A 23,208-nucleotide genomic window follows, 5' to 3' on the forward strand; every position below is an offset into this window, starting at 1 on the left:
GCCTGGCGAGCTGCGATTCACGGGGTCGCAAAGAGTCGACTGAGACACGACTGAGCGACTGCACTGAAGAGTAGAAGTCTAGTGACAGCCAGTTATCTGAGAGGTAGGCATACATTTTTCTAGGAAAGGGACATTTGGAACTTAGCATGTGTCTTGCACAGTTGCTCGGAGCTGTTCCTGGGGCTGGCGGATGTTGGGGCGCTTTTTTTCTGTTATGTTGTGAACCCCTTTGCCACGTTTCTCATGTAGTTGCCACAGACTGCATTCTGCTTATGAGCATTCCAGATTCAGATTACAGTTTGTTGCAAATTTTTCTTCCAATTATAAAGTACCTATTTCTGGAAATTAATAGTGATTTTTTGTTTCATGGTCTTTTCCTAGCCGTGTGATACAATTCTTCAGTCTGTGTTGTGAACATTTTTTTTTTAAACAAGATGCCTTTTTTGAAGAGGTTTTGTTACATCCACATTATTAGAATGAGCTGATACGGATCAAGGAAATAGTTTTGTTTTGAAACTGGACTTTAGTGGCCTTGGCTAGATTTGCCAGTCCCTTTCAGTGATGGTAGTTGTTTTTCTTAATCTTCCAATTTAATTTCTCTTCTTTTGGCAAAATGAATAAAAAAGATTTTGAAATCAGTGCAGTGGGTTAACTTTTCCATCCACGGCTGCAGAATCCTTCAGTAGAACTACTCTTGTCACGTTTGTTTTGGTTTTGGTCTAAGTCCTAAGACTTATACACTTGGTTTTGGTGTGTGGAACTTTACTTTGTATCTTCCAAACAGATTAGAAAGTAGCGGGTCTGACTTGACTGACTTGTTTTGCATAGTAAAGCGTCTCTACGGGTACTTCACAGTGTGGTGTGGCTTCCTGCTGTGCCGCGGGGCGCAGTGGACCTGAAGGCCACACAAGCTGGTGTCCCGGCTCCGCCTCCTGCGTGAGCCCCGCAAGGCCCCCCAGCCTCTCTGACTTCCTCTTCCTTCCACTGTGAAGTAGGTACGATTCTGAGACTGTTATGAGTTGCAGGGATTCCATGAGCTCAGATCACCCACGTAAATAAAGCCTGTGGCCCAGTGCCCGACACCTGCTGATCACGTTACCATCTTAGCTGTTAACAGCCCTGCCACATCCACAGACTGTGAGTCGTTTTCTACAGTATGAAGCACTGTCAGCTTCGGTTTGACTCTCAGAGCTTGATTTCCAGTGTGAAAACCCTGCGTTCTAACCAGTGCAGAAGAGTGCTTCATTCTCATCAGACCCCGTGGTCTCTGGCGGAGGCAGCACCATGGAGGGTGTGAGGCTTTCATTGCCATGTTGCTTCTTGTTTCCTTTGCAGCGTCACTGCACTTGATTTTCAGATCGAGAACTCGCGATGTGGCTCTTGACATTTGCACACACGCGTGCTTGGTCGCTTCAGCCGTGTCTGACTGTTTCCACCCCCCATGGACTGTAGCCGTGGATTCCCAGGCAAGGATACTGGAGTGGGTTGCCGTTCCCTTCTCCAGGGCATCTTCCCAACCCAGGGATCGAACCTGGGTCTCCTGCATTGCATGAGATGTATAGCCGGAATTGTTTGTTTGGAGAATGTGCTCCTTGAACGGTTCAGGTGTGTGGTCTGAACTGGCCAGAGTGTGAGCTGCCCGCCCTGCGCTTCTCCAGCACCGCCCCCACCCCCAGTGTGCACATGGACCCGCTTTCCCTTTCTGCCATCCCTGGCAGAGATGTTGTCAGCATTCACGTTAAGGAGGGTGTTTGGGGTTTTCCAACCTAGAAAAGTTCGTTATGTTCATAAAACACAGAATCTTTATTTTTTTTTCTTTAAGGTTTCATGTCACTTTCTGAGAGATTTTAGAACTCCTGACCATTTTGTTAAAAAAGATACCAACTAGAAATATTAATAGAGTAACGGAGCAAAATAAACTCCAGATTTGCGAACAGAACTCTCGCGTTGTCAGCCCTGCCCCCCAGATGGCCTGGTGTCGCGGTTTCTTCCACCCGGGCAGCGGCGTCAGCCTCTTCCTGGGGTGTGTGTCTTCTCTTTTCTAGAAAATTCAGCAAGAGGTGCTGGGCAGTGAGTACTGTCGCAGGCTGAGAGGCTTTCACTTTCCCTTTCAGTATCCTGGTTACCACTTTTTATCCCCAAGCGATCTTTTCAAGATTATTTTCCTGTTACGTGGGATGAACCGCCTCAGTAGAAACCGTGTAGCGAGTCTGCACTCTGGTGTCGTGTGGTGTGCGTTGAGGCTTCTTGCCGTGAACTGCTGCTGCTGCTGCTAAGTCACTTCAGTCATGTCTGACTCTGTGCGACCCCAGAGATGGCAGCCCACTGGGCTCCCCTGTCCCTGGGATTCTCCAGGCAAGAACACTGGAGTGGGTTGCCGTGAAGTGCAATGGTTCGCATTTACTGACGTTAAGTAAAGGGAACCTCGGGGCAGCGCTGGCCATGCGCGGTGGTGCCAGCTTCTCCAGTGTCTGGGGAGCGGCTCACGAGCAGTGCCAGGCCGGCGGACCCCACAGGTGAGAGGAGGCGCACGCCGCACCAGGCGGGCACGGAGCTCCTCAGGGGTGAGGTGGCCTCTCAGTTCATTTTCTGTTCATTTTTTTAAACCTTAATAGTTGGATGCTTTATATTTACAAAGCTGCAAATACTATATATTCTCATTGAAATATTTTCATAAAAGGAATGTGATTGGGCTTGTAGAGTTCAAATTCTGCATTGCAAATGGTGTGCCGTTTTCAGATGATACTAACTTGTTTGTCACATTTGCAGTAAAACTGTCTTTGTTAGCTGCAGCTTCAAAAGCGATGGGGACACTGAACTGTTGTCGTATACATTATATACATTTCAGCCCTACGCTAGCGTAAGGAGCATTACACTTAATGTTTTTCTTAACTTTTAAATTGTTATGATCAAATATTGCAATCAATTTTAAGATTCGTGTTACAATCTAGTAAGAAGCCAAGGCCCCCACCTCTTTTATTTTGCACATTTGACCTTAATGTAAGATAGCTTTCTTTTGAAAAAGGAGCTTTATTAAAAAAAAAAAAATTCCTGTAGAACTTCATTCTTTGTATAGGAATATACATGAACATCGCCATTTGATATTTTTATGTGTAACTGTTTTATACTCTCTGCAAATGTGACTGTTTAGGCATTACTTTTAGAGTATCCGTTTTTCATCATGATAATCTGAATTCTTTTCACATGTGAGAACTGGAGAGCAAGTGTGAGAGGATGAGAAGGCTTATGTAGCACTTTTCAGGAGATGAGTTAAACCTTAAACCGTGTCAGCTGCCAGCTTTCAGCAGCTGTTCAAGGACATAGTCCTGGCCACCCACCAACCAGTCAGGCACTTTTTAGCAGGCTGAGTACTTGCTAGTGAACCGAATGAAAGTAATCTTTGTTTGCATCAATCTTAGATGCTATTCGGAAGAACCCACATTAAAAAGCAAAGAAGTAAATAGCCACACATGTGATAAATGCTGTGGAGGAAAAGGAAAGCCACGAGAGAGCAGGAGGCTGGTCAGAAGAGGTGAGGGTGAGGTTGAGACCCCAGGGATGGAAAATTGAGCCCGACAGGCAGGAGGAGGACCATGTGTGCGGGGCCTGGGGGGTGGGCACCAGGGGAAGGAGCAGCCAGCCAACGTGCGTCTGAAGCCTGTGCGCTGTCCCGGAGGCTGGCACTGCTTACCTGTGAGCATGGCTCACGATCCAGCGGTGGAGTGTGGTGCCTGTCAGCTCCCCTTCCTCACCAGGCGTGTGTGGAACAGCTGCCACGCCGTGTCCTGGGATGGGCAGGCCCTGGGGACCGGGAACCAGCTGCTGGCCCGCCATCACAGAGCTCGGGGTCCAGTGAGGGGCAGCCAGACCCCCCGCAGTGCTGCTGGCCATCCAGTGAACGGCATCGAGCACTGATCTGTAGCTTCCCTGCCACGAGTGTGCGGAATCGGCGCGTTTGCCGGCTGGAAGGACCCAGGCGCGCCGGCCCTTTGAGGGTAAGGTCACGGCTAGTTTGGGTGAGCGGGGTCGTGGTGGGATCCTGACTGCGGTGCCCCCTGCCTCCCTTAAGAGCACAGCTAACCGAGCGGTGACTGTGGGCGCTGGGAGCTGTGGCCACACCCAACAGGGTGTGAGGCAGGCCGGCTGCCTGCGTCCGCACCTGGCCTGCCTGACTGGAGCTGGGGGTGGCTCCCTACTGCTCAGGCCGGCTTGTCTGCTGCCCCGAGTGTGGGGCACTGGATTGAACAGCAAACCGGGAGTGGAGTGACCCGGGTTTTTCTCTCACCTGCCGTGCGCTCATAGGCGTAGAAAGACTTGGTTAGTTAGTGTTGACTGTTGCGTGTGTTGGGCCTGCGGATTGCAAGGGGCAGCGCCACCCACCGGTGCAGAGGCCCCGGGGCCACAGCACGCCCGCCTGTGGGCTCCTCCGTTCAGACGGCGGGGGATTGAAACTTGATTTGGGAAGTTATGTCTTATGTTGGAAAACTGCATATTCTTTTTGTTTTGTTTTTCTCAGCAGTCGAGGACGTTTCTTCTGAACTCACAACAGTCCTTTGTATGCTATTGGGGTTGTATATGATTGGTCCTTTTCCAAAAAGTATTTAATTTTGAGGACTTTTTCAGGGTTCAGAACTCTTAAGTGTCTTAGTCTTGTCATTATCTGAAAATAAGGTGGTTGGTTTTTGTTTTTATTTTATTTTCTGAGGGAATTACTTGTAATAGGCTCCAGAATCCAAAATAGCTTTTTTTTTTTCCAATTTAGACTTTAAAGCACGTCTGTGCCCACCGTAGGCACCGTCTGGTCAGCCGCTGAGTCTCTGTCTGTGTTGGTTCGTTGCTGTTTCCTTCCAGTCTCTGGATACAGTGTTGCCTGTTGAGTTAGACTCTCCTATAGTTTCTGTACAGAATTTCATATTCTCTTCATTTAATGTTGTACCATTAGCGTTTGCTGGAAGGAGGTGATTTTCTCAGAGGCCCAGTACGGTGTTCCTCTAGAAAGTGGATGTGGATTTCTGACGTGCAGGGCCAGCTCCTTCCAGCACCCACATGGGAATGTCTTGTGAAGAGTGGTGGTGGTGACGGGTCGTCCTGTCATGACGCTGCTCTGGTGAGAGGGTGGCACACGACGTCCGAGCTCGCCCACCTCTCAGGACTGCCTCCTGCCACACACTGAAAATGTGCGTTTGATTTTTCAGGAAGGAAGGTTTTATAATGAAATACTGTCTGCCACTCTGAAGCCTGCATTTTAAAGAAGGGGCTATAATTCTTTTATAGGCTTTTGAAAATAATTGATACTTTAGAAGTGAAGTTGCTCAGTCGTGTGTGACTCTTTGCAGTCCTTTGGGCATTACCCACCAGGCTCCTCCGTCCATGGGATTCTCCAGGCAGGAACATTGGAGTGGGTGCCATTCCCTTCTCCAGGGGATCTTCCCGACCCAGGGATCGAACCCAGGTCTCCTGCATTGCAGGCAGACACTTTACCCTCTGAGCCACCAGGTAAGCCCCAGTTGATACTTTAAGATAACAAAACTGAACACCATTTAAGTGTAAGACATGTGCATTTATAAGTATTTATTAAACATACAGCCATACTCTCTTTTTCTGTCTCTCCAGGATGAAGCATTTTAATAAAGTCCTTCATTTTTTGGTAACATCTATAGTAGAATTATTAAACTGCATTTACATTTTGTGTTATATGTAAATTGGAATTTGGTGGGACTACAGCAATACTGTTAGAAAACTAAGATCATTAGCTTTAAGTCATTTGGGTGATAAGTCTAATTAGAAAACCTGATATTAAAAGATTGTATTTGTGAGCAGCGGCAAGAAAGTGTTTATAAAATAAAGTGCAGCTTCTTCCCCAAAGTCTTGTTACTAGTATTGTGCACTGCTTTGTTTTTCTAGCTTATATGCAAGAGAAGTCTTAAAGCTGTTTAGAGGTATTCTTTCCAAAATTCTGCTTAGGCTGTTATAACCTAACTTAGTCTGGAGAGGTATTTAATTTGAAAAAAATGCTTTCAAAAAATGTTTGGGTGCTTTTTAATGTGACTAATTTTGGCTCTTTTGAGTTTTGAGTGGTGCACATAGAAGATGCTAATGAGATATTTGCAAGCGCATTCAGCTGGACTCCACTTAATTTAGACCTATCCACTGAGCAAGGGAAGCGTCCTTATGTTTCTTTGAATGTGAATAAACACGGTCTTTCTCCCTGTGAACCATGCGCCAGGCGTGAGTGGTGGCAATCTGAAGGATGCTTTGGCGGTGAAGGTGAGGCAGCCGCCCGCCCTTACTAAACTCGTGCTGTGCGTCACTGCAGTGCCCGGCGATGTTTTCTCCAGAAAAAAATGAATAAAGTCATTAAAAAAAAAAAAAAGAGTCAGTCATCTTGAAGATAAGGAGCAGTAAAATGGGTCCTTTGTGGAGACCAGGCAGAAGGAGCGCATCTGGAAGGGCAGGTGAAGGAAAGAAGTGAGCTGCGGCGGGGCGGGAGCCGGGCATAGGAGCGTACCGCGCCCGCCGGCGCGGGGAGTTCACCAGCCTCATCACCGCATCTTTCTTTGAAGTAAAAACTACGGGGGAGACAGACCTGGGGCCCATCCAGCAAGAAGTGTTGCCTCCTGTCCTTATTAGCAGCCGCATCCTTAGAGTGGAATGAGAAGTCTCGGTTCACTAACCAGGTTTAACCTCAAACATTTCCGTTTTGTTCCTTGTTTATATTTGGCAATTGATTCTTGCTGTAAACCTGACATATAAGTAAATGCCAGATGGAGAGGCTTATATTACACAGTGTCTCTTCATAGACGGTTTAAAGTCTCCTCTAAAGTCTATTTAGATGTGGCTTCACCAGGATATTTGCAGGGCTGAAATTACCAGTGTATACAAATATGAACTACTGATTTAAAAAACAACCTTCTAGGTCACTTTTAAAGGCAAGTTAATAAGTTTCCTATTGAATAGATGTTCTTTAAACAAAGATATGGTGAAGCCTACCTAAATGAGTATTCGGGAAACGTGTCCACCTGGCTTAGTTTGAGGATTGTAAGACGGGTGGAAAGTAAAGGCACATTATAGGTGTACAAAAAAAAACCGTCCGATGACAGTCGAGGCACCGCCACCTGGCAGGCCAGCTCACAGCTGTGGTCAGTGTAAGGAGTCAAGAGGTTTGTCATTTTCTCTCTTACCTCTTGATTCTGTTTCGTCTTTGAAATACTCCAGACTTGTGGGTGGAAGGGCTTAACATGCATGGAGCTGTGAGAGCCGCTGCGCCGCTGGACTTGGCTGTTTGGGACACAGACCTCTGTTTTGTAGTTCACTGCTCTTCAGGACGTGTGCGCTGGTCACGGTGCTTGCCTAGTGGCAGCTCCTCTGCGTAAAGAAAAGCTGGATGTCAGCTCGCGTGATATCATTGTTTTCAGAATCACGTGTTTGTTTAGATCTCAGAGGAAAGCTGTCACTGCTTAATTATCCTGATGATACAGATTTTCTTTGAATTTTAGTATTTCTTGTACTACCATATTTATTCTTAAAAAACTATTAACCTATTATTAGGCTTTGCTGGTGACTCAGTGGTAAACAATCCACCTCCCAAAGCAGGAGACAAAGGTTTGATCCCTGGGTCAGGAAGATCCCCTGAAGAAGGAAATGGCAACCCACTGCAGTATTCTTCCCTGGGAAGTTGCATGAACAGAGGAGCCTGGCGGTCTACAGCCCATGGGGTTGCAAAGAGTCACACACGACTCGGTGACTAAACAGCAACAGCAGTCTCGTAACTAGAAGGGCTTCCACACATAGAAATGGGGTGCTTCGGTTAAGAAGCACTTAGGGAGAAGGCAGTGGCACCCCACTCCAGTCCTCTTGCCTGGAAAATCCCATGGACGGAGGAGCCTGGTAGGCTGTAGTCCACGGGGTCGCTAAGAGTTGGACACGACTGAGCAACTTCCCTTTCACTTTTCACTTTCATTCATTGGAGAAGGAAATGGCAACCCACTCCAGTACTCTTGCCTGGAGAATCCCAAGGACGGGGGAGCCTGGTGGGCTTCCGTCTCTGGGGTAACACAGAGTCGGACACGACTGAAGCGACTTAGCAGCAGCAGTAGCAGTATGTTTTTCTAATTGACTTTTATTCACAGTGAATTTTCTGCCATTTATGAGAGATACCTAATCAGCCTGCAGTTAAGTTCTAGGCATTTTACAAGATTAAGCATTTTAGTAACAAGCTAAAATCCGCTGCAGTACTTACAGTTCACATTTGATTGAATTTTATCAGCTCTTTTCTTTCTAAAGTGTAGTTTTTACCTGTTCACCTGGTAAAAAGATAGATTGCTCTTAAACAGTTTGCATTGGTTTATTTACCTGTCATGCAAAGTTCAGGTGTCTGTTGCAGAAGCAAATTAGTTTTATAACAAATTGAGGTTTTCGGTTCCTTAGGGCCCTGCTGCCCTATACATATACATAGCAGTTCTGATAGTTGTTCTCATCTGTGCTTTTTTAGCTGCTTACTCGGTTACAGCTGTGGGCTATGTGGGACATTTGAAAACGGGCTCTGGGGGTACGGAGAGGAAAGCGGCCGGAGCTGCAGTAACACAGGAAGTAAAGCGCCTCTGAGTCACCACGCCAGTCTTCAAAAAGAGAAAACTCTACTCGCAGGCTTAATTCTGCTCTTCAGGTCACAGTTCAGATACGTCAAAGGAAGGCCCGATGCTTTTCTTGTGAAACCTAGTTCAACTCAAGTAAATGTTGCTTGAAATCTACTTTGGTCATAAGATAAAGCTAAATAAGTTTCTGATACAGATTCTTAATATTCTTCGTGTTTTTACAAAGCTTTTTAAAAACCCTAGCTGGTTTGGTCTGCTGCTGCTGCTAAGTCACTTCAGTCGTGTCCGACTCTGTGCGACCCCATAGACGGCAGCCCACCAGGCTCCCCCGTCCCTGGGATTCTCCAGGCAAGAACACTGGAGTGGGTTGCCATTTCCTTCTCCAATGCATGAAAGTGAAAAGTGAAAGTGAAGTCGCTCAGTCGTGTCTGACTCCTAGCAACCGCATGGACTGCAGCCCACCAGGCTCCTCCGTCCATGGGATTTTCCAGGCAAGAGTACTGGAGTGGGTTGCCATTGCCTTCTCCGTGGTTTGGTATAATCAATATCAAAAGATAAAATTAATATGAGGGACTTCCTGGTGGTCCAGTAGTTAAAACTGCGCTCCCAGTGCAGGGGCCTGTGTTTGATCCCTGGTCGGGGAATTAGATCCCAGAGGCTGCGTTTAAGATCCAGCATAGCCAAATAAATAAATAAAAATAATTTTTTTAAAGATAATATGAAATCCAATTTTGAGTAAAAGATTCAGTATGTCCAGACCTGAACTGATGCTGGGATTGGCTCTTCAGAATCACTTCTTGTGGGACTTGTTAAAATTTTGATTTGGTGGAACTGTGCTAGGCCTAGGGAATCTCTGTTTTTAAGGAGCACCCTCTTCAAAAATTCCTGTCACAGGCTCAATGGTATGATATTTTAGCCTTCACATGCCAAAGGACAAAATCAAGGGCATTTTGTAGGTATTTGTGTTAACGAGAGAATTCAAACTTCCACAGCCTTTTTATTGAATAAATCATAATAGTAAGTTGCACACTGTGTTTCTTAGTGCAGGTTTACTGATGAGCGTTAGATTCTTCTGGAAGGGGACAGCGAGTTGCTCACGGGAGGCCTCCGCTGTCACCAGAATCAGGGGCGGATGTGCACCGTTCATGCTGATCTGGAGCGAGGCGGCGCATCCCACCCTGGGGAGAGTCTGCCTCTCACGGACGGTGGTCCTAACAGGAGAGACCTGGGAGAGTTCTGTTGGGTCCTCTCCGTGTTTGCCTCTGGGCCTTTACATTGCAGCTTTGCCGTCACCATAGCTGAGTGGATTTTGAAGTATGGATGCAATTTTTTTTTTTAAACACTTGCATTTTGGTCTGAAAGATGTTGCTAGAACTGTGTTTTATTTTAGAAATACCTGCTGCATGTTTGCATGAAATGGAGGCCCACTGTTTTAACTTGACAGCAGAGAACGTGTTTTAAGTGGTTGGACATTGCTTGTAATTCCAGGAATGCTGATTGTCAGTGATTTTTGCGTGCATGTGCATGCTCAGTCATGTCTGACTCGTTACGACCCCATGGACTGTAGCCTGCCAGGCTCCTCTGTCCATGGGATTTTCCAGGCAAGAGTACTGGAGTGGGTTGCCATTTTCTTCTCCAAGGGATCTTCCCCACCCAGGGACTGAACCCGCATCTCCTGCATTGGTGGGTGGATTCTTTACCCCTGAGCCCCCTGGGAAGCCCCTACATAATGTATTTTGCCTTTAGGTTTGGATTGAACTTACTGGAAAGTGTAGTCAAGTCTTCCCCAAAGTTGATTTTGAAAAGCCGTTCAGTGTTCTGCTTTAGTGGTTGAAGGTGGGTTCTTGTTGCAGAAAAATTTGGTTTCATCCATTAGTTCAAAAATCTCAGTGAAAATTTACGTCTGCTGAGACATGGGACTGGTGTAATAGGGCAGGCAGGTCAGCACACTCAGCTTTTCTTGCTGACCTAGCTCGTGGGCATGGTGACAGTCCCATTCGTGAGAGCGGATTAAATCTTTCGTTAACAGCGCTGGTTTTGTAAGACAGTGTAGACATCAGGTGTTTCCTGCAGAGTCCGTGCTGGTGAAGAGTCGGGGGGGGGGTTTAGTCGCTCAGTCGTCTCTGACTGTTGTGACCCCATGGACTGCAGCCCTCTGGGCTCCTCTGTCCTTGGGATTCTCCAGACAACACTGGAGTTCCATTCCTTTCTCCAGGGGAATCCCAAGAATCTGTGGTGTGACCGTTTGCACAATCTGCAGTGGCCTTTTCTGCGCCACACCCTTTGCCACTGGCTGTCATGCCGCGCTGCGCCCTCGCCTGCAGCTCCTCAGCGCAGACGGCTCGCTCAGGCCCCGTCGTCAGTCGGTTCGCGCTTGGCGCTGCCCCCTTGAGGAAACGACCGCTGAGCGGTGCGGGCAGTCCTCAATTGGCTCGCAAGCCCCAGCTACCGGAGGCTCGTCAGCCCTCAGCTGCAGCCCCCTTTCCATTTCTGCCTCTTGTGAAGAAGTCCTGTGAGGAGCTGTTGCGCATAAAACGCTCACCCTCCCGCCTCGCTCTTGCGTGCTGTGGCCTTCTGTTCCGAGAGCTCGGTCTGGCACCGCGGTGCTCAGCGCAGTCCGCCCGTGGTGCGCGCTGGGCCCTCGCCCACTTGGTCTCTGCCCGCGAAGGCGGTCTTTCTGACACGTGCCCGCTGTCCGGGGCGAAGCTGAGACCGCTCCTCACGCAGGCTTGGCTCTGTAAAGCTGGCACGAAGTGTGGTTGATAGAACTAGAATCCAGGTCAGAGGCATGCGGAGCCAGCTGGTCTCACCTGTCAGTCCATCTGCCTCTTGGGGGACGTCGTCAGGCCCGGCTTCGTCAGCCCGGAGCCGCCGTGTGAGGAGGCTGCGGCCCGGCCGCCCTGCCCCGTGGGGGCCGAGCCCGGACGCGCGCAGGGCGAGAAGTGGGCAGGCCGGCCACGGCAGCCTGGGAACTTACCTCCGGACTTAAGAGAAAAGAGTTACGGGGTGACCTCAAACATCTTAAATTTAAAAAGTTGTAAGTGTGAAATGGCTTTCCTCTGGAAGTTTATTAAGAATTCTCTTCAGTAATATAACACATACTGAGGAGAGTTATAATGGCGCCTTGAGTCATGACCAAAAAGAGTGAGTCCTGAGCCCATGGTGTTGCTTGCCCAGGACCTGAAGTTACTTCTGTGTTAGCTGGGGGACTGAGCAGCACGGCGTGAATGGTGAGCCACAGCAGAAGCGCCCGCCTCGGGGCTAGTAAAGGAAAGGAGACCATCACTGTCGATCAGCTGCACAAACTGAAGTTGTTGCTGGGCCCCCCTCTGGTGATTATCCGTCGAACCAGGGGCCTTCCTCGTTTACCGTTAGATTGAGGCTCAGAGAAGTTCAGGGGCTTGCCAGATGGCTCAGCGTTGAGGAGAGGCCTCGAATCAGAGTTAACGTTAGACAGGAGAGAACTTGCGATTCACCTCTGAAGTGGTTAGGGCAAAGGCCTGCGGGAGGCTGGCCCCGGCTCGCCACAGTTCATCCCCGACCCTGGGGGAGTCGAGGGCCCGCCGGCCGTGCTGAGCGAGGCGTCGGGGTTGCACTTGCACTCGGGGCCCTCAGCTCAGACACGTTCCTGAGAACAGGGGTGCCGCTGTTCATTTATGTGTCCTTCGTGGTTGAGTTGCAAGCAACACACATTTTATATATATTTTAAGAAATATTTGTTTATTTAGCTGTTCCGGATCTTAGTTGTAGCATTTGAACTTCGGTTGCAGCATGAGGGATCTAGTTCCCTGACCAGGGATCGAACCGGAGTCCCTGCAGAGGGAGCTCGGAGTCTCAGCCATTGGACCACCATCGAGGTCCTTTTTTATCTTTTATCTTTTTTTTTTTTTTGACGTTGTGAAAATACAGATTTCTCTCTGTCGTTCCCCCAGTGGAGGTCTTTAAAGCTCCTGTAAGGAATTTCCCGAGTTACCAAATTCAGAAGAGTGTTCACCCTTCTACAGCACGTGTGTTCACACCGCATATGTGTGTTTAACCTGTATTGTCTCAGGGCAGGTTTCGGGGAAAGCTTCACCCCTTAGCAGTCAGCGGCCTCCATTATCACCACACCACGTGCAGTGAAAGATCACTGAGGTTATTAAGATTATCGTTCCTACTTTCAGTCTTCTAACTAATGGAGGGTCAGTCATATCACCTGTGATATAAAAGATAGGTTAACATCACTTTTTTTGACTGAGTTATTTTAAACCAAAACATGTTTTTCATAGGAATAATATTTTAAAGCATTTCTTGTCCTTGAATAGATACTGGCCAAATGTTAGGGGAGAAGGCAAAGGGCACCTTATTTACGACTTAAAATATTAGCAATAATCCACACACTGAAATGTGTGAAAAAGAATTAAAACATTTTTACTTAGATTTTGTACAGTGTCAAGCGCACAAAGGACTTTGTAGATGATACTGATGAAACTTTCTGCAGTAGAAGTTGAAACTTGTTAACGGAGCACATGCGTGTTTGTATAGTATCATCATGTGATTTTGGTGAGGTTATGAATTCCTAATAAACAAAGGCACATTCTGAAACCACCCCCCCCCCTTAGGGAATGCAGTTAAATCAGGAAGCTTCAGTGAAATTTAAAATATTTCTTTGTATTTGTATAATAATACCAAGAGGAGACCAAATGGGGATGATTTTCCTGTTTTGAGAAGAGAATATAGTCACTCAGAACTGCCAAATTACCTTGTCCATATTTTAAATAACGAAAACCAAAACCTGTGTACTGCAGAGCTATTCTTACCATGAAGCCCCGAGTCCACGTTTATGAATGGCATTAGAGTTTTCTGGGTTACAGATAGACACTGTGTGCTGTGTAATCTCCGTCTTGTTTTGCAGCAAAACACTTCAGTAGTTTCGCCCAGTAGGAGAAGTCGAGGCTGCAGAGTCCCTCGCGGCAGCTAGGTCGGCTCTGATGCCGGGGGAGTGCTGGGCCAAGCTCACGGGGAGCTTGTGGTCCTTCGCTTTGTAATCGTCTACCTCAGTTTAGCAGTTAAGTGTTAGTCATGCCCGACTTTCTTTGACTGTAGCCCACCAGGCTCCTCTGTCATGGGATTCTCCAGACAAGAATACCGGAGTGGGTAGCCATTTTCTGCTCCAAGGGATCTTCCCGACTCAGGATTGAACCTGGGTCTCCCGCATTGCAGTTCTCCAGGTGTGGTCCCTGGGCCACAGGGATCCCAGAAAGCCTTTAAAAGGAGGCTTCATGTTCTGCACTCTTTGTGGTGTCCCTGGGACGTCCTCTCCCATCGCCGGGCGGACGCTCGCCAACAGCCCAGAGCGGCATGGCTGCCGATGCTGGAGCCTCCGTGCAAGGTGAGCCCCAGACACGCTACTCAGCGTCCTCAGCTGGAAACACGCACCGGTGAACCAGTGAAGTCGCTCAGTCGTGTCCGACTCTCTCTGCGACCCCCTGGACTATAGCCTGCCAGGCTCCTCTGTCCACAGAATTCTCCAGGCAAGAACACTGGAGTGAGGTGCCATTTCCTTCTCCAGGGGATCCTCCCGACCCAGGGATCGAACCCAGGTCTCCCGCATTGCAGGCAGATGCTTTCCTGTCTGAGCCTCCAGGGAAGCCCCAAGGAAAGCACACACCAGGCTCCCCTAAGACTGTGCTTGATCGAGCAGTAAAGACTGTTTTGGATCTCCATGGGAAGAGCTCTGGACGCAGCAGGCTCCTGCACAGACCAGTCTCTGGGAAGTGCCTTGGTGACTGGCAGTGTTGTGTTCGAATTCACTGTATTTTTCATGGAACACCATTTTTCCTTGAAACAGACAACCAGCTTACTCACACTTGGGCATTTGATGGGCTTTTTTTTTTTTTTAAGAAAATGAATGAAATTATTAGCCCACCAATTTGAGGAAAATAAATTTGTTGCCATTGATAAAACTTGAGCTTTCAGCTAAAAATCAGAATTTAGGAAAGCTTGCGTCTGCTTGCCACTGTGAGCTTGTCGACTTCCCGAGCCATAAGGCTTCTTATGAGATGGTCATGATGACAATGAATATGATTTTCTCCATATTATGTCTTGTACACTTGATTGCCCACTATATTCCAGGGCTTGATGCTACAAAATTGTTGGGGAGTAAAAGACCCATTCAGAGTACGAAGTAGACTTTTAGTAAGCTGTCATTTGTCAAATCCTGGTGTAGAAACAAAAATATCTACAATTGCAGAGGCTATTAAGATACTCCGTTTCCAGTGGGCATTCTGTAGGAGGCCGGACCTGCTTAACTGGCTCCAGCTGAAGTCCTCTTTGGTGACAGGGCGGGTGTAGAAGCAGTTGAGTGTCTCACTGTCTTTACTAGGTTCGCGTGAATGAGTTTATTATTGGTATTTTTAAATGAATTAATGAGTAAAATATTTGTTAAGCTGCCTCCTTTTACTTTCTAACATGGTATTATAGCTGTAATCCACTTAAACAAAGTCTCTTTGGGGTCCCGAAGAATCTTTTTTATTTATTTATTTTTTTATTTTTTTGGTCCTGAAGAATCTTAAGTGTATAAAGGGAATCCAGAGACTAAAATTTTGGGATCTGCAGCTTTAAGGCCTCATGACTCAGAGTGTGACCCCAGAAGTCACCTGATTGTAGAAACTCCCTACAGAGAAGACCTTACGGTGACTCTTCTGCATCAGGGAGGCACTGCCTTCTGGAGCCAGACCTGGGGAGCAGCTTCCAGCAGATGAGTGCTGGGGTGCAGAGATCCAGTGGGGTGAGCCCACAGCCTTCTCTGCGTGGGTGCTCCCCGCTCACCTGTCTGTCTGCTGTTCAAGGATTTCCTTGAGGAAGGTGTTCCCATACGCTTGAGGTCTCCGAAACTGCCTGAAATCTAGGCGCAGTGTGGGCCCCGAGAGTGTAGGCATTGGGGCTCGGGGGCGTCTGTTTGGGCTCGCCTGTCCCCTCAGCGGTCCCTGCCTCATCCATGCTTTGCTCCTGTCTCAGAAGACGACCAACTTGAGATAGGAGGATACAGACAGAAGCCATCCCACCGGGACTGTGGTTGTATGTTTATCTCGAAAGCAGTCTGCACCTTTTCATCAGGTCTTCCCTGTGGACTTGCAGCTGTGTGGAAATGCCTGCATGGAACCCTCTTTGAGGGGGTGGTCGAGGGGGACGCTCGTGCAGAGACTGAGAGGCTCCCAGGCTCTCGGCGGAGGCGGATGTTTTACACGTTTTTAGCGGGGTCGGCTGCTCCGTCTGAAGGCGGTGACTAAGCAGAGCATGTTTGGGTTAAGTGCACAACCAGACAGTCTAACATAAACTGTGCAGCAAAGTCTTCCATGCCTCAGCGCTAATAACGATTTATCTTCTTCTTGTTTTCAGGGTGAATCTGTAAAGTATTTCCTGGATAACTTGGATAAACTCGGAGAACCAGTAAGTTTTCAGGCAGTGTTTACGTTTATTGTCGTTAGAAAGCAGTAACCAGGGTGAAGAAATGTGGAGAAATTATGTACTGAGCCATTTCCTTTTTCCTCATGGCTGTATTCGGATTGTTCCCGCTTCATTTTTCCCTCTCTCTCCTCTCCTGACCGCTGCCATTTCCACGAGGAATGCCCTGCCCACTGTTTCATGAAAGTACAGCTCTTTGCAGAAAGAAGTTCATGCTTGAAAGAAGACAGCACATGAGCATGTCCTCGCGCGGTCTCTGCTTTTCTGTAAGCGGAGGCTGAACAGAGCGCTCGCTGAGTTCAGAACTTTCCGACAAACAGTGTTTTCCAGTTCAGGACCCCCGTTTGCAGGGTTGGAGGATAGGAGGCTGGATTCTGGAGGCTGTGACGCGGGCAGAGTCACCCTCACCACGGGAGCTGCCGGCTGGACTGTCCGGCGGTGCATCCCCTGTGACCCCAAGCAGCAGAGGCTGGCGCTGGCCGCTCTCCACACGGGGCTCAGGCAGAGGCCTCCCTGGAGGAGGCATCAGGCTGCTGGGAAGGCCCCTGAGGGCCGCTGCCCTGGCGCTGCGCCAGTCCTGACTCTCCCTGTTTAACCCTGAACATAAAACAGAAGGAGAGCAGAATGAGCCCTGCTGTGAGCAGGAAGCAGCCCCTGTGCCAGGCCTTGTGGAGAAGGACCTCCTTGTGCTCTTGCTGGACGCGCTTTGCATTTCCCCTTGTCTGTTGCTTGGTGGCACTTGTCCCCCTGCACTCAGGATGTGTCTCCCCAGACGCAGGTGTCCTCGGGGCCGTCTCTGTGTAGGCCCCTGTGTTTGTCTGTTTTGTCCACTCCATCCACATCAGTGAGACTGTGTGTGAAGACCTACCTCACTGTCACCCTTCCATCAGGTTAGATTGTAGTCAGCCTTAAAGAAAAGTTAAGTACCAGCCAAGTGGAGAGCAGCTTTGGTGGATAGACGCAGTTTTTAAGAGTTATTTCATGTTTTCCAACTGACCTGTTCTTCTGAGCTCGCCTTTCCGTGTAGGCTTCCTTGAGCACACCACTCATGGTCCCTCCTGTTTTAAGACTCCACTGCTTGTGTTACAGTTGTTGATTCCTGTGAGGTTGGCTGGTCTTTCCCCCTCTTTCCCTGAAGGCAGGGACCATGTGACTTGGCTCTGAAGAGCTGAGTTCTTGCTGCTTAGCAACAGGGCCCGGCGCCTCTTCGACACTCAGCAAATGCCCTGCAGCCCGCCAGGCTCCCCTGCCCCCCACCGTCTCCCGGAGTTTGCTCAGATTCACGTGCAGACCAGTTAATGGCACACTCTACTTTCTCATTATTCCTGAATCACTGAAGTATTTCCTCTTTTCCAGGAGTACATTCCGTCCCAGCAAGACATCCTGCTCGCCAGAAGGCCCACCAAGGGCATCCACGAGTACGACTTTGAAATCAAGAACGTGCCTTTCAAGATGGTCGACGTGGGCGGCCAGCGGTCTGAGCGGAAGCGCTGGTTCGAGTGCTTCGACAGCGTGACGTCCATACTGTTCCTCGTCTCCTCCAGCGAGTTCGACCAGGTGCTCATGGAGGACCGCCTGACCAACCGCCTGACCGAGTCGCTGAACATTTTTGAAACCATCGTCAATAACCGGGTTTTCAGCAATGTCTCCATAATTCTGTTCTTGAACAAGACAGATTTGCTTGAGGAGAAAGTGCAAATTGTGAGCATCAAAGACTATTTCTTAGAGTTTGAAGGGGACCCCCACTGCTTAAGAGACGTCCAGAAATTCCTGGTGGAGTGCTTCCGCAGCAAGCGCCGGGACCAGCAGCAGAAGCCCCTATACCACCACTTCACCACCGCCATCAACACGGAGAACATCCGCCTGGTGTTCCGCGACGTCAAGGACACCATCCTGCACGACAACCTCAAGCAGCTGATGCTCCAGTGACGCCCACAGGGCCTGCCGCCTCCCGCCTTCCTGTGTTCTGTTTGTTTTATTTTTAAAATAGAAGTTTACAGCAGGAATTAGAACAGTCTTGATTCTGGGTTTAACTCCTTGGAAATCTCAGTCCTCCTCCTGCGACTCCAGCCCCTGGCGGAGGGCCGCCCATGACCGACGCCCACGGGCTCAGCTCCGGCCTCCCTGGATGGGCCCTCCTCCCGCCAGGCCTCAGATGCGCTGTCCTTCTGGCTTTGACCCTTCCACTTCTCAAACAGTGCTCCTGTGGTGCCAAGCGTGGCAGGTGCCCTGAGCGCCGCAGGGCGGGGTGGAGTGCGCGCAGGCCCTGGACCGCGCGGGGCACCTCGGTCGCTGCACGCGGTAGCCGCGCCTGTGGCCAGCCTCGGTGGACTGTTGGGGAAGGAGGGCCGTCGGGGGAAGTTTGCTCTGAGGGGTGGCCGTCCGTAGAATTCCCCGGCTTTGGCCTTCACATTCTTCTGATTGCTCGTGTCCCCAGCAGCTGCTCTGAGTTTCTGTGGCTCCTGAAGGCAGTGCTCGGCAGGTGTCTTAGTTCACGTACGGTGTCTCATCTGGCGCTGGTGGACGCTCCCGTGTGGTTCCGTGTGCACAGGCGCGGGCCGTTCCCAGGGTTTTGATCAGAAGCCAAAAGAGTGGAGTGCAGGCTGCCTTTCCCATACTTAGATATGTCATCCAGGTGCCATGCAGGAAACCCTGGCCATAGTAGCAGCTAGAATGTGCAACCTCGTAACAGAACTTTCTCAATAAACACAGCCCTTCCCAAGGATGTTTTGTTTTACTCTCAAGACTTTGAGACCCCGTCTCAGACGCAGTAGGGCCCACAGTGGGAATCCCTGTCGCACCATCATGGACGTGGTTCTTTCACGCTCCTGCCTGTTCCTGTCGGCTCCAGATGGCAGCATTTATGGGGGTTTTTGGGTTTTTCAGAGCTGGCCAAGGGCAACGTTTTCCTGTCAGGCTATCCGGAAAGCCATTGTTTGGGGTTCTCGCTCCTTCTCGGTGTGTCTCAAGAGGCTGTACGCGTTGGCAGCACTGTTGTCCGTGGGATCCCAGCTCTCCCGAGGTGCGTTTCCAAGGACTCTCCCAAGGATGAGGAGTCGTGTTCCAGTTCCTGCTGAAAGATGGTTACACGTGACCTCCCCCACCACGCCCCAAATTAAGGCGCACCCCCCAAGGAGCTTTGCCATTAACAGAATGGCTGGTTTTCGGCATTGAGAGGCCCGCCCTGTAGGTTACGTGTGGTGTGGCAGTCGGGTAGAGGAACAGTGTACAAGGTGACAGTTTAGAGAGTCTGATGGTTTTCCTCCCTTTCCTGAAAATTGTGATTGACTGTGATACCTGCCCCTTCACTGTACAGCTGACTGTTCTCAGGTATTTTATAGGCAAGCAGTCCTTGAACAACTGGTCGGAATTCTGGATCCCCCAGCCTGCCCCGGTCAGGCTCTGGGTCTGTGTCGTGGTCGGCTTAGGATAGGACTCTGCCAGGTCCTGACCAGGGTTTGACAGGCACCTGACTTTGCTTGCACTTGAAGCTCCTCCATCGTTCCCCCCACAGCTGCCCGTGTGTCCGTGTCCTGGTGATCCTCTGCTGCTGACGTGAGCCCCGCCCTGTGACAGGCGTCCGTGGAGGAGGGCTCGCGCATGTCTGAGAGTTCTGTGTCCAGTGCTTCTCACCAAACACAAGTGTGTTGTTTAACCCGCAGAGTGAACCATTTCAGGGCATAGCGCGTGCACGCTACACAGAGACGTTGGTGGAGGTCTGTGCATCGGTTTAGCAGGAGTGGTGGTTCACTCACTCCAGTGAGGGCTAAAGTCAGTTCCCGGTGTGTGCAGTGAGGAGGGATGGTCTCAATCAGGTCCTTGTTCAGATCTCTGATATGAGCCACACACACTGCCCGACAAAGCAGAAGTCCCCATTTTGACCACCACAGTCAAATGTTAAAGCACCAAAGAGATGGGATACTATTCTGAGCATTTGAGATTCCTTTCCTGATGTGTGTGAAGTCTCAGAGTCAACTTTCTTATAAAGTAAAACCTCGAGTATATTTTGAGGTAGTAAATTACTCATACAGACTTGCCGGTTCAATCTGAAGGCTTTAGTTCACGTGTTTTATATACTGTATATTTAAACCATGTGAAAGAGTCCTATACCTATATCATGAAAACCAGATCCTTTTAAAATGCCACTGTGTGAAGGGGAGGTGGAAATTAGGGACAGAACTGCAAGGGTGCTCGTAGTTTTCCCCGTGCCTGTTCCCCTACCCCAGTCTCTAAAAATGTAATTTGAATTTAAAATTCTTCAGTGTATTTAATTTTCTAAGTCTTCATGGTTACAATTTGGAGTAAAATGTGCCTAATTCTCCATTACATTCTGTTCTTGGGTCTGAATGTCTTCTTGTTTAATTCTTAAGAAATGTCACACAAGTGTCTTCATTGACCTTGAAGAACCTTACAGTATACAGAGTTGCCTTATAAAGCAAAGAACACCTCAAATTTTTGCCTTTTTTTTTTCTTAAATAGGGAAGCGTTGTCAGATATTTTTCTGAAGATCCAAATAATTTAAAGGCATGCCTCTACCACTTAAATATTATTTTTAACAACCCACATCATTGCTTGCTGCCAAGTGCTGTATTAAACTGGAATCTTTAGTTGTGTTGTCTAGAATGGGCACTTGATAGCTGGGGCACAAGAGCAACCAAAGAAGGCGTCACGGAAGCCGCACCGCGTGTCTGTCACGCGGCGAAGGTCCTGGTTAGGCTTTGGTGAGGTTGCCGAGGGGAGTCCTTGTTCAGTGGTTGGTATAAAGCAGGAAGAAGTCGGATTCCCCCAACCCCAGGAGTGATTAGAAGTGTTGATTTACATATACAGAAATCATGGGTTCCATAATTGTTTGTAAGCAGAAATGAGTACATCTTAACTTCCAGCATCTGCCCAAATACTTGTATTTATGCTTTTGCTAGGATGTTATTTTCAGCATTAGTACATACATCCGGTTATGCCTTATTTATATGAAGAATAAAGTTACCAAGTCATGTTCTGCAATGTTCTGAAATTCAAATCACTGTGTGAGAAACCCTCAAATTGGTGCTTTCATTATATAATGAGACATTGCGGCAAAGCCCCAAACCAAGCCATCTGAAACAAGATTTTCTCCATTGCAGTCTGTAGAAGTGTTACTTCTGTGTGTATTGAGAAGGCTGCGTATCAGTGTTAACTCTCCATTTCCTGTTTGAACCCATGAAATCATGCCTGTAAATCTCAGTCACACATTTGTAATAATCTCCCTAATAAACCTAGAGAAAGCCACTCTGTTACCTTTTCATTTCTTTTAATGAAAGAAAGTTTTAATTGAGGGATCAAGAGCACAGATTCTGCATATGTCTTTTTTTTTTTTGTCCAGTTGAAAATCTGACTATCTTTCACATCATTTCAACATGCAGAGTTACATTACTCACAGGTGATGTGTCCATAGGTCTGTGCTGCTCGACGAAAAGTGCTGCTTTTTGCCTTCCTTCGTTCTCGTGATAGGATCCAGATTGGCTTTTCAGTGTAGTAAACACGAGGAAGGGAGGGAGTGTGTGAGTGTGTCTCCACGTTCCAGATAAACAGTAAACATTCCCATTATTTTATGGTACGAGGTTAGGGCTTCATTATAGAGAGTAAAAAGTGAAGTGAAATGAAGTCGCTCAGTCGTGTCCGACTCTTTGCGACCCCATGGACTGTAGCCCACCAGGCTCCTCAGTCCATGGGATTTTCCAGGCAAGAGGACTGGAGTGGGGTGCCATTTCCTTCTCCAGGAGATCTTCCCGACCCAGGGATCGAACCCGGGCCTCCCCACATTGTAGGTAAATGCTTTACTGTCTGAGCTACCAGGGAAGCCCAGTAGAGAGTAAAGTCAAGTCTAAACCTGGACACTTGTAAACAAGTTGAACTTCGTGGATTTTTCAGATGCCATCAACTTGCTACTAGCCTTAGCAGATAGTGATTGTTAACATGGCTTGCAGTACACCACTGGCATTCTTAGGTCTGTACTTGAATGTATAGTTAGCATATAAAGAACTCATCCTCGCAGCGTCTAGGTCTAAGCATCTGGTTTCCAATGGCAGGGCTTACATGCAACAAAAAATGGTGGTGGTAGGGCAATGATTTCTGGGTTGGTCAGAGATTTTGTGACCTTTCCAAAATGGCATCACCTTTGATAGTGATGAACGTTTCCAGATGGATGGAAGCAGGGCCCCAGGAGGCAGTGCGCTGTCAGGCCATGAATCTCCTGATAGAAGGATGCGCCTTGCTCAGCCTCTGGTCTGGGCTTGTCTCTGGAAATCCTGTTTGTAGTGCTTCTTGCCACAGTTAAGTGGTGTGTTCCTCCTCAGTCATGCCTGTTTAGGGGTTGGTTCCTGGAAAGGACCTGTAACGATGCAGTGGACTATACCGTTTACTCTTTCTTTACCTCTAAGTTGAAAGTAGAATTGCAAAATGTTGAAATGGCTTTCTCTGCTACTCCAGCGTGGTGGAGCTCATTTACCACAGAAGCCTTATCAAAAAGTCTTATTTTGTAACAACCTGGTAGATATTGTACCTAACAACATGATTTGTATTAGCTCTGTATCAAAGTATTTGCGGCTTCAGATTTTTTAACATCTATCTTTTTATAACTCTGAGAACCGAGCACATTATCTGGTAATTGTTGTACATTTTTTCTGTCAGTGCTTTAGGATTGGCAATAAATTATTCCTACAGGACGTCTGAAAGTGGAAAGAATGACTTGATTTGATAAAATGAATTGCTGGTCATCAAGGCTTTTTACTTTTGTACATATTTTGCAAAATTTTTTGCCTCTTGCTATTAATATTTGCTTTGTAAAAATTACTGACGTTTAATAAACATTTATAAACTGTCCCATACTATGATGTTATTTAAACTAACTCTTTGATTAATGTCAAGAGCAAAGCAGAGACTTAAAGTCCCAGTGGCTGGAACCTCAGAAATCTCTCTTTCGGCAGATCTCTGACGATACTTTGACTTAAGTTAAACGTTTCCTCACTGAAGAAGGGATGTGGACTTCAAGGAAGTTCCCAAACACCCGTTTTGATGCAGCAGCCAGAAGCAGGAAACGCCACCTTTTCTCTCTGCTGCTCCTGAAATCACTGAGGTCGAGCGCCCGTGTCTGGGTTCACGCTTTGTCCACCTGCCAGTCTAACACGGTTGT

At 48.2% G+C, this 23,208-nt stretch overlaps 1 protein-coding gene across 1 annotated transcript in view; it reads left to right on the forward strand.

The window, feature by feature from the left end:
* The window catches only part of GNA13 (G protein subunit alpha 13), a 32,919-nt gene extending 10,021 nt beyond the window's left edge, over positions 1-22,898 (forward strand). Inside the window, exons 3-4 of the mRNA XM_070388952.1 lie at positions 15,975-16,025; positions 17,397-22,898. Coding sequence (XP_070245053.1) covers positions 15,975-16,025; positions 17,397-17,969 — 624 coding nt within the window. The 3' untranslated portion in view covers positions 17,970-22,898. The remainder of the gene's footprint in view (positions 1-15,974; positions 16,026-17,396) is intronic.
* Positions 22,899-23,208: the final 310 nt, after the last annotated feature.

This window comes from Bos mutus, chromosome 19 (genome assembly GCF_027580195.1).
Source record: "Bos mutus isolate GX-2022 chromosome 19, NWIPB_WYAK_1.1, whole genome shotgun sequence".
NCBI lineage: Eukaryota > Metazoa > Chordata > Mammalia > Artiodactyla > Bovidae > Bos > Bos mutus.